The sequence below is a fragment of the Condylura cristata genome, unplaced genomic scaffold, assembly GCF_000260355.1.
Source record: "Condylura cristata isolate star-nosed mole 26May11 unplaced genomic scaffold, ConCri1.0 scaffold00013, whole genome shotgun sequence".
In the NCBI taxonomy this organism is placed as follows: domain Eukaryota; kingdom Metazoa; phylum Chordata; class Mammalia; order Eulipotyphla; family Talpidae; genus Condylura; species Condylura cristata.
Genome location: NW_004567114.1, coordinates 34778910 through 34790823, shown reverse-complemented (window position 1 = coordinate 34790823; position 11914 = coordinate 34778910). Strand labels below are relative to the sequence as shown.

The following is an 11914-nucleotide window of genomic DNA, read 5'->3' as shown; positions in this document are numbered from 1 at the left end:
TGCTCCCCTCAGCAGTGTACTTCGTCCATCTGCCTGTTCTGCTCCCCTCTCTGTCTCTGGTGAATCCTCTCACCCTCTGCATCTTTGGCCTGTACCCCAGTTCTGTATGAATAAATAAATAAATCTTAAAAAAAAAAAAAGTGAAGTCTTTTTTTAAAGATAGGGAAAAACAAAGCAGTGTTAAACTTCTGTTCCAGATCATGCTGTAAGCGAAAGCTGACAAACGTTAGAGAAAGCACCTCTTCACGATCCCTGTCTACCTATTAAACAACACGATTGCTCAATGGCAAAGGGGCAAAGAGGGCTGGAGTGAAAGAACTTTTAAGTTCATGCCAGATTGAAGAACTAGAGAGCATCTGTGGTCCTTGTAAGCCAGTTCCAGTGCCTTGGCCCAAGTGTGTGTCCCTGGTGGAGGGATCTGCTGTGACCAGCAGCTGCTCCGTGGGCCTCAGTGGCCAGGAGCAGCTTCAAAGCAGGAAGAGGAGGAGCAGCATTCGCTGTTGAGATGAGAAGCTACATTCGAATAAGTTAGGCAGGTTAGAGAATTTCCTCAAGGAGCATGAATACACTAGGGGAGAAGTTACAGAGGGGGTCGCATCTACATACACACCCCAAAAAAATCATCACAGTGACCAGTCCAAAACTAGATGGAACTGCCTGCAGGGACTGTGGCGTCCACTCTTCAGCTCCTCTCAACAGCTTCCTCCTCTCATTAGCCCCTTGCAACTCCCAGAGCCACCCTACCACTTCTCTCCCAGCAATCGCCATCACCCCATGTGAAGTGTGCCCATGGAAGAAACCTACAAATCAGGTTGGCAGCACTGGCATCACATCACATGTGACTTGTTGGAATTGCAAATTCAAGTGCAGTTTCTAGAGAGGTAGCCCAAGCAGAAATATGTTTCAATAAGCTCTGCTGGTAATTACTATGCAATTTAATTTGAGAACCTCTATTTCAAAGATTAGACACGGGTGGTAACGAAGGGCTTTGATACAGCATTTTAGCCCTCTCCCTACTTTAAAAAGAAATATCTTCTCTGATGGATATATTATAAAAGCAGTCTATAGTAAAATTTTAATGTCTTAGTTAATTCAAAGTTAAGTAAGATTATATAAAATCATACCTGCAGAACTGCTGATGGGTTAACACCAAACCTTCCAGCCTGATTGAAAACCTCACATCACAGCTCGCAACCATGTTCTGGATTTTAAAATCGAGGAATCTGGCAGGGAAGCCAAGTTTCTGCACCACCCGGGCATACTTTCTTGCTGCAAGTCGAGACTGTTCTTCACTGGAGAGGGGCAAATGTGTTTACACAGATCTTAATTAATCACTGTGTCCTCTATGCTACTTGGGAGGTCTTTACACCTTTGTTTTCACCATTTGTACCATGTTTATGTTTATCTGTAGGTTTGAGACCAGGACATGCCTCCCCAGTGTATCTCTAGAAGGAGCAGGAATCAGCTTTTTTAGAGAATAATTCACTGTTCACCTTTTTTTTTATTTTAATTCATTCATTTATGCATACAAGAACTGTGTATAGGCCAGAGGTTCGGGGGTTGGGGGGAGGGTGAGAGGATTCACCAGAGACAGAGTATGGAGCAGAACAGGTGGATGTACTGAAACACACTGCTGAGGGGAGCAGCAGTTGGGACAGGAGAAGTCTGTTGCACCATGTGGGTCACCTCCCAGGCTGGGGGTTGAACTTGTGTAGCGGTGGATTGCTTCATAGTACTGTGCTTTAACCCATTGCACCACCAAAGAGGGCCCAATTTACTATTCGTCTTTTAACATTTAGAGGGAAATATCACTCTCCACTAGTTTTATGGGTGACAGAGTTACATCAACAGGTCTTCCATGGCATGGCCCAGAAAAGATTAGCTTTTTAAGCTAATGGTTAAGAAATGTCTAATTTCCCTCTTTTGAATAATTTGATCCATTTACCTACAAAGAAAATACATGTCATCTACTTCCCCAGGCTTAAAACATACTGTTAAGGGGGATATAAGTCAGTATTATGAGGCTAAATGTTTTTCACCCAAAATTTGACATTTCATGAATTTAACTTTTCAACAAGCTGTTCTACTGTGTTTTAGAACATTAATGCCTGCCTTCTTGTTTTATATACTGAATGATTTGTCTGATGGGAACAGGGGATGATCTTCATACCTTTTAGCTCCTGTACAGACCATTTTCCCAGAGCTGAATATGAGGGCAGTTGTCCTGGGCTCTCGGATCCTCATTATGACAGCAGCAAACCTCTGTACACAGAAGTCAAACAAAATTTGCTTGTGCCAGAGTTAACTACTCTGACGCAAAGACAGCGTCAGACAGAACGCTGTCTCAAATACACTGAAATTGGATGTGGCAACGAAAAGATGTCTGGGCGTGTTCTCACACACAGAGCCTCACCAACAAAAGCGACCATGATTCTAAAACGTACTTAGGAATGAAAGGTTACAAATAACAACAGGAAAGCTCAGACTTGATTACTTGTGATGTTTCAGGTCCAAGCTAAGTGGAGCTTTAGTAGTTTTATCTTATTTATTCTCAATTGAGTCTACTGTTGTTCGCCTTTAGTGCATGGAGAAACTAAGCAGTTCTTTAATTTCCAACACTGCACAAGAAACAGTAAAGGTAAGATTTAAAACCTCAACTAATTGGACACTGTCTTTTTTTGCTTTGAAATACCTTTTAAAAGACTTGGTTGAGGGGAGAGTATGTGCTAACAAGCAGTAAAAAATATACAGCACAACATAGATGACAGATCGATGGATCAATGATAGGTAGATAGATGATAGATAGATAGATAGATAATAGATGATAGATAAAGAGATGACAGACAGATGGGTAGGCATGCTGAAGACAAAAATTTGCTATGTCAAGTTCTTGCCTATCATAGTTCTCAAGGTGTAGTCCACAGACCAGCAGCCATCAGCAAGTTCTCTAGGTTGTGCTGATGCAGAGGGTAGCTAAGAAGGACCAGCTCAAGACATGAAATGACCTGCTCCTCTTACTTGCTCTGTACACACTGCCTTCTTCTTCTCTCCCCCAGTAAGCTGTGAAGGAAACTGGGGTGGGTTTTATGGCAGCCCACAAGTTTTGTGGATTGGACCTATGGAACAGGGCAAAGGCTGACCTGGCAGTTTCAGAGTCAGCAAACCCTGAATCAGCACTATACCAAGTTGGTCAAGTTCTACTAATGTTTTCCAGCTGTTTACTAAAAAGTAGCATTCTCAGCTGGTATTCGTTTTGTTAAATTTTTTTTTTAAATGATTGATTTATGCATACAGAACTGGGGTACAGGCCAGAGGTGCAGGGGTGGTGAGAGGATTCACCAAAGACAGAGTGGGGAGCAGAACAGGCGATTGATGAAGTAACACAGTGCTGAGGGGAGCAGTAGGTGAGACAGGAGAGGTCTGATGCGCCATGTGGGTCACCTCCCGGGTGGGGGTTGAACTCACACTGAAGTGGCTGCAGCCAGCTTGCAGCGTTGTGTCCTCCACCAGAGAGGGCCTTTTTGTTAAATTGTGAAGGGAGCTTAAGTGACAAGCTAGAATTTCTTTGCTGTCAGTCTAAGTTTACATAGATCATCTACACTGAAATAAAATGAAGAGACAGCTAAGGATGCTAGAGGATGAAATAAATTTGAAATGCTGATTGCTCAACAGGGTGGTCAGTCATTGCTGCAGCTACAGCATCTTAGAGCATCTCCGTGTTTCTGTTCTCTTCATAGCCAGGAACATGAAATAGGAAAAGAAAAGCTACATTGCATTTGCGTTACCTTCAGCCTTCAGATAACAGCATCCAACTGTCAGCATCAGCACTGACACTACAGAAAATAAATGCTTCATCTGGAATTTGTTGATAATGGCAAAATCCTCTGGATTCTTACTAATATGGCCTTTTCCATCTTGCTCCATAAATTCTCCGTCATGGAATAGACTGATTTTTCCTCACTGGGGATCAGATCTCACTCACTTTTGCTCTAAGTAAAGAGTTTACCAAACCACTTAATGTTGGTCAAGTTAACAAATCCACTTAGCAGGTAAATAGAACATTGGCAATGGAATGCCTGATCTTCCGCAGAACACAAAGAGGAAAGTTTGTCAGAGGTTGAGAGGGAAGATGCTTGAATCTTAACATGTGTAAGTAGAAGCTTAAACTTTATACTTGAACCAATTTAGCTGTCTCAAACAAGAGAAATTCTTAAGTAGAAAAACACACCAGTGTCTGGCGAAATACTTCGAAAATATTATTTCCAACAAGATGGCCTTTTAAAAAAGTGTCCCAATAATGAGGCTGAAAATCTTTTTCAATGACAAAGGAAAGATCTTAACTTTTAGGAACTACTTAACTGTTGCTTTATTCAGCACAGAGAATGAGAATTTTGGGTTTTTTTTTATAACTTCAGAGCAGAGTGAAGTAATTAACCTTTTGAGTCATCAAAAAACTTTTGCATTTTTTTTCTTTTTATAAGCAAAAATATGTCAATATCATGATCACCTGAAACAAGGTGAACCTAAATAGAAGCTAATTATTGAGAGGAATACTGAAAAATCTCACCTTCGGGTTATATTCTGCATTTTTTGCATGCAATGCTATTTTCTTCAGATCCAATTTACAGGCCAGGTTTACAGTAGAAACTATATTCCTGAAGAAATAAGTCAACTTAGAAAATTATACCAGATATAAAAATTTTAAAGAATTAAAATTTATTACCTTCATGTCATAGATTGTGTATTAGCAAATTCCCAGGAAGAGATTTACTCTAAGCAGAAAACATAAGAAATGATCCCTTGTAAAAACCCAAAAGTGGAATATTAAAATAAGTTTCTAAAATTGTGACTAGCCAAAATTATGTTTTAGAACTTTTAAAACTATGGCTAAAATAGAAAGCACAATTCCAAATCAATTTGCAAATCGATGTCTGTTTTCTATCTCTATATTCTTTGTCTCCAACCCCCACTGCAATTTTTAGCAGTTACTGTTTTAGTATAAACAATACAATGCTCAAAGGTGTGTGTACTTACTCTTTATATATTTATATACTTACTCTTAACCCCATCTGTAGAGATCAAGAATCAGTGCTTCATTTTACAAATAACCAAACTGACTCAAGTCATAATTCATTAAGAACTGATAAAATAGACAAAAATTATGAAATCTGAAATTCTCTTCCCTATATCATCAATTATACCCTGAAAACTGTTATCTCACACAGGGATATAAAATGTATACCCATAAGCATTAACCATTTAAAAAGAAAACACAGCAGAATATCTTAGCTTACTGTAGTTGAGGCACAATTCCAGAACATTCTGAAACAGGGGTCACTGGTGTCATGGGAGTTATGGATGTCAGAGGCAAAGTGTTTGGTTTCTCAGGAGAGACTTCCATTGAGTTGGTGTGACCCTGGTGCAGTTGTGTAAGGGAATTTGACAGATTGTTACTATTTAAGCCCAAACTGACATCCTGTTCACTGGATAAGGACTCCCCACTTGGATGACTTTGAGATTTACAATTTTCTTCAAGTTCACTCTCACTTCTAGTGACAGTCTGGTCTTTATTTTCCAGTTCATCTGGTAGGAAGCTAAAATCCACAGGAGAAAATTCGCCTGGTGTTCGTTGAACTTCAAGATGTGAAGTAAATACAGTCTCTGGGTTGAATGGGTTCGGTATGTACACGTCGTAAGGGTTGAGCAGGGGTGACCCCAGTGGGTTGAGGTCATCCTAGGTTGTCCCAAAACCAACAGAAAACAAAACAAATAGAATAGCATGTCAAACCAAAAGGAAGCTGCCATGGCAGGCAGGTGATGTGGTCAATGGGAGTAACAATTCAAGATAATTTTATTTTTTAAACTTTAAAAAAAAATTCATTTATGCATATAAGAGCTGGGGTACAGACCAGAGTGTGTGTGTGTGTGTGTGTGTGTGTGTGTGTCTCTTGGGGGTGGGTAGTAAGGGTGTGAGGATTCACCAGAGACAGAGAGGGGACCAGAACAGGTGGATGTACTGAAATACACTGCTGAGGGAACAGCAGGTAGGATTGAAGAGTCTGCTGTGCCATGTGGGTCACCTCCCTGGCTGGGGATCAAACTCATGCAGTAGTGGCTGCTGATAGCTTTATAGCACTGAGACATAACCATCTGTACCACCAAGGAGACCCAGTTCAAGATAGTTTAGGTCCAAACTCTTCTTTCCACAAAATATCACTCAAGTTCTAATATGGGGTTATAGCATAGTAATAGAAACAGGCAGGTATAGCTTAAAGTGCAAAAATAGTATTTTTTATAAAATGTTTTTCCTACTTTAGTCAGCTCCCATAGTAAATTGCTACTCTCTAGGCCCAATTTTATAATAGAAGCAATTGTGCAACCAGGCTTTAAATTGTGTGTGTTTTGAAGAGAATAGATTTTCTGTGCTCCCTCAGTTGATTATAAACTTTGGTTGATTTAAAGATTTGAGAATTTTTGATTACTTTTTTAAAGAATAAGTAAACCTTAAGATTCAGTCTTGAGTGCTAATCAAAATGTCACTAAAGACCCATCATTCCTCTTGTTCCTTCTAGTCAAAGGAGAGATTAAAAAAAATTCTAGTTATATGAATTTACGAGAGAAAAAAGTTATTGAAATTTAAGTGGCAAGAATAGTTTAAATCAATGTATTGTATTTCCAGTCCTGGGAAGGTTGCTCAGCTCCCATTACCATCAGCCCAGGGAATGAGGAATGAAATTGAGGGAAGCAGCTAATGTAAAATTCATGAGTTTTGTTACAGAAAAAAAATCAATTACTTTGGCACATATCTTACCACCTGATTTGCCCAAGTTGCAGGCCTAGATTCTAGATCTTGAGCACTGTTCAGCCCTTAGAAGACCTTACTTCTAATTGAATAGTCACAAATGTCTGGTAATGAGTCCTGTCTGTGGCCACGCTACCTTACTTAGTTCAGGTAAAATGCCTGGCTTCATCCTATTGACTTGTTCTACTGCCAGTGTCCAGCGGAGGGCAGGAGCGACTAACTATTCAAAGAAAACACGTGGAGAATGCAGTTATTCGCTTAAGATTTTGGACCTTCTTTCATTTTGAATTAACTCATTAGCTCTCAGCTCTCTCTACCCTCTTCCCACAGACTGACCCTAAGAGAAGTGAGGTGGGGACTGTGAGCACTGATCCCTCTCAATTGTTTCCTTTCCCTCTTCTGTCCTAGGTGGGAGGATCCCACCAGCCAGGGGACACTAAAAGCACAAACACCTGCATGATAGCTCCTTCTTCCCATCATGGCACTTAGCGGGGACAAAGCTCTCACCTTTAAGGAATAACAAGCTTTTGAAGGACCTGTCTTATGACAGCAGCCCTGACAGGCCCTTTGAGTTCACCAGCCAGGACACAGTTGGCAGGAGGCGCTTACACTGGACTTACTGCGTCCTTGGCCTTTTATAAAGAAATGTGCTGTCACACCCTCTGTCTGGCTGTCAACTCCTGTTTCCCAGGACCTTTCCTGCTGGGCTGTTTTTGCTACTTAAACAATGTGGGGGTCACTACTACTATTTAAATCACCCCCCTCACGAATGTTCTCTTGTTTTTATTTTTAAATACTCCTTTCTGTTTTCTGAAACACTTGACTCAAACTTACAAAAAAAAAAAAAAACCCTTAAGAATTATAAATCAAGGGGCCTCCCTAGTGACACAAAGGGTTAAGTCTCAGCACTACCATGCTATCTGCAGCCACTATAGCACCTGGGCCAGGGAGTCAACCCACATGGCGCAGCAGACTCTTTCCCACCTGCTGCTCCCCTCAGCAGTGTATTTCAGTAGATCTGCCTGTTCTGCTCCTCATTTGTCTCTGGTGAATCCTCTCACACCCTCCTCCCCTACACCTCTGGCCTACATTCCAGCTCTTGTATGCACAAACAAAATTTTTTTAAAAAAGAATTACAAATCCAAAGAAGTCACAGGTGTCTCCAATTCACATTTTACCCCCACGCCCACCCCCCCACCCCCGCCAGGTGATCTCCAGTTGCACCTGTAGCCACCGGAGAGCAGGAGAGTGTCTTAAGGCTTCCACCCCTTGATAGTACAAACCACCACTGCACAGCAAAGCAAAGGTGCCCTGACACAGGAAGCCGCTACAGGAAACACAATGGCAAACTTTTCAGCGTGTCTTTGGAACTGGGATGGGGATATCCAATTTGATGACTGAGTATATGGCTCCGGATTCATATAGCCCAGCCTTTAGTTCAGGTTAGTAACTTTGGGCCTGCTATTGCACTTTTCGATGCTTCTATTTCAACTGAAAGGCAGGGCTGGTCAGACCCATCTCTTAACTAAGAGCCATGCAAGAGATAAGGAAGACAAAGCCTGCAGCAAATAGGCCCTTGTGCTCAGCAGTGGGTGGGGTACTGGGATGCATGCCCTGACTGTGCTTTTGGCTTTGACTTCTAGGCTCACCTGGGCAGTACACTGGTCCAGGTAGAGCTCCAGGTATGCCTCCTCCTCCTTCATGGGGACAGTCATCTATTGGGGGTGTGGAGCAGGTAAACCTGTAAGCGCTTGCTTGGTCAACTTGAGTCGCTGTGAAGCCTGAGAGGGTGCGCTGGGCACTGAAGCCAATTATCAGGCTGGTCACACGTGGCAGGGCGGGGCCCGGGCTGGTCACGGGTGTGGGGTGTGTGAGAGCCTTAACCCCGGGCTCAGTCGTGCTCCTGCAGACCTTGCGCATGAGTTGATGAGCCAAGATAGGGCACACAATAAACACTAAGCCCACGGGTCACCGGGGAGACTGAGAACTGGGAAAGTGGGGAGCGCGGAGGGAGGGGTGCAACTAGGCTGGTAAAAGGGGCTTCTTGCTAGGGTGCAATCATGATACTCTCGGGCACCTGAGAAGCAACTCGGTCTTGCAACTCTATAGAGTTCCTTCAACATCTGCAACAAATGTCTCCTTTGCCTCCAAAAATTAAAATTTCAGTTTTAGTATCATAAAAAGTGCACGTGATGAACAACGAAGAAATAAAGGATTTTTTTTTCTTGAGCAGAGTAGGTAGGATTTGAGGCGCCAGGTGTAGTGCTTTTATGTTATGGTTATGTCCCAGCCTCAAATCCCAGGTGGTTTTACAGAGTATTCAATCTAAAGTACATTGCGTAAAGGTGTGCATTGAACACACACGCAATGTATCTTTCCTATTAACCATATCCACTGAGAGCAGGAATTTGATTACTGCTCCTTGTGTTTCTGTAGCAAGCTCATCGGTCATTGGTGTTTGATAAAACTTAATGGTGAATGAAACTATCCTCAGAATGCAGCTTGAGGAACATAGTACAGACATATCGCTCTAGGAATCAGCTCACAACAGAAAGCTAGTCAAGGATATAGGAAAAATTTTGACAAAAATGGAGTTTTAATAATGGCTTTAATGTTATCTAATCTAGTGGCCTCTGTTAAGTGACAGCCTGCAAAAAGTGGTTAGCATTCTACCTTCCTTGTTGTTCAACTCTGAGCTCTTTGTTTTGTTTTTGGGCCATAATGAACTGAACTGTGTCCTGCCCACCCCACCCCTAATTTTCATATGTCATTGTCCTAATAGAACTGTTGTCTTTATAAGAAGAAGAAACACCAGGTGTGTGTGTACACAGAGGGAAAAAAGCCATTGATCTTGGATTTACAGCTTCAGAAATGTAAAGAGATGTACATTTGTCTTTAAGCCACCCACTTCATGGTATTTTGCTATGGCAGCTCTAGCAGAATAACACATAGACTTACAAAGTATCTTAGAGGTGCTAGGTGAAATTCTGAGATGCTCCCCAAATTTCCAACCCCTGGTGTCAACACATCCTCATCCAGTTATTCAACACAGCTGCTACTATAAAGAAATTTTGCAGATCAAATTAAGGTCCCAAGTCAGTTGATTTAAAAAGAGATTATTCTGGGCGGACCTGACATAATTGGGTGAGATCTAGACTTTTTTTCTTTGGAAGAAGATTCAAAGCATGAGAAGGATGTGCTCTGGGGGAGATTCTCCATAGCTGGCTTTAGAGATGTATGGAGGCTTGTTGCAAGGAAGGTGGGTAATATGTGGGGGCTGAGAATGACTCATGTTTGATAGTGAAACTTCTCTCCTATAGTGGCAAGGAAATTAATTTAGTCAACAACATGACTAAGGTTGGAATTCTTCCCAGAATCTCCAGAAAGGAGCCCAGCCTGGTTGATACCTTGATTTCCACCTTGTAAGCCCTTGCAGAAAACTCAGTCACACTGTGTCTATATTTCCAACTTATAGAACTGTGATCTTATAAATAGGTGTTATTTTAAGCTACTAATGGTAATTTGTTACTCAGAAGTAGAAAATGAATAAATCATAAATTATGGATATTAAGTAGGACATTGATTTGCAGTGCAAATGACAAAGGAAATGAATGAAGTGTTAACAATAAGCAAATTTAGAGTATACTGTTCCTTCTGCTATTTTTATTTCTGTAACTTTTTCTAAGTTTGAACTTATTTGAATCTATTTCCCCAAAAAAGTTTCAAATTGTAGATGAGTGACCAGTTTTGTGAATATTTGCAGTTTTTTGTGGAAGTTAATTTGTCCCAATCTCAAAGTGTTCTACTTTTGAGAGTCAAAAATTAATATGGTTTGGTTGAGTAATTTTAATTGCTAGTATTTGTTGAACTCTTGCTGTGTACCTAACACTATTCAAAGTGTTGCACATACATGCACTCATTTAAACAAACCTGTGAAGTAAGTACTCTTAATCTCCATGTTACAGCTGAGGATATTGAAGCACAGAAAGTTTGTTAAGTACCTTGTCCCAGGTCAAGTATTCAGTGTATCTGATTATGGAACTATATGTTTGCATTGTTTCCATTAAAGGTCTAAAGCTGCCCTTTGTAATAACTAGTTTTTTTTTTCCTTTGAGTTCTTGTTACCTATTTTTATGGTAATTTTAAAACATTTTCCTTCAGAATCTGTAATATTTTACACCTTGGGGGAAAAAAAGGAAAAGAACAGCTACCTATCTAAACATTTAAATACATTCTTCTTAATTTACTATTGTAAGTTTTAATGAGTTGAATGAGTATATGTGTGAACAGTAACCAAGCAGAATGTATTTTGGTTTACAACTCTATGGAAAATAGGCATTTAACTCTTATTTAATAGACTTTGTCCCTTACAATAGGCTATATTAAAATAAGCCCACTACCCCTATTAAGTATAATTTTATAACTAGTAGTTAAATTGCTTTTAACTAGTTTATACATCACATTTCATATACATTTAATCAAATGTCAGCTTCAATTTGGAAATTAAAAAAAGAATTAGAGCCTATAGGTTTTTTCTTATTTTTAACCAAATAATTTTGTTGGCCCTTTCAAAGCTCATATGCTTTAGATCTTGAGTCTCTTCCTTTCAAATTCAGTCACTCTGTTAATGAAATTCTCTGCAACAAAAGCAGATGAAAAACAGGGTTGAAGGCATGTTTGAGAAGCATTGTCTCACTAGGGGGCGCTATTTCCTCTCTATAAAGGGAATATCTTATCGCACAAAGAGGTCCATACATCTGATGTGAAAATAGTGGCTATTTATCTGTGACGGAAGACCATCAGTACTTCCAAAAATAAAAAGGATTAGTCACTGTCCTAGTAGCTGCAAATATATTTGTACATATTTATACAAGGAGATTCAGTTCATAGTGGCTACACCAACCAAGAGTGCTTTATAGTGATCCACACTCTTACAACCTTGATGGGTATTCTATACAAAGGACAATTTTGCTGCCTAGGGAAAAGCTAAACAGCAAGGGTTTTCATAAATCTGATTAAGTTTCTTGAGGCCCCTTTGTATTTACATCATTCTTCATTTTGTACATTTTTTCATCTCGGTTATAATCCCTGTGGACTTCCCATTACCAATTC

General features: G+C 40.4%; 1 protein-coding gene across 1 annotated transcript in view; it reads right to left on the bottom strand.

Annotated features, from left to right (window-relative positions):
* TBPL2 (TATA box binding protein like 2) overlaps window positions 1-8517 on the bottom strand; it is a 17364-nt gene extending 8847 nt beyond the window's left edge. The window contains exons 1-5 of the mRNA XM_004682092.1: window positions 8452-8517; window positions 5295-5734; window positions 4568-4655; window positions 2171-2262; window positions 1125-1292 (exon numbers count right to left, since the gene is read on the bottom strand). Coding sequence (XP_004682149.1) covers window positions 1125-1292; window positions 2171-2262; window positions 4568-4655; window positions 5295-5734; window positions 8452-8517 — 854 coding nt within the window. The remainder of the gene's footprint in view (window positions 1-1124; window positions 1293-2170; window positions 2263-4567; window positions 4656-5294; window positions 5735-8451) is intronic.
* Window positions 8518-11914: the final 3397 nt, after the last annotated feature.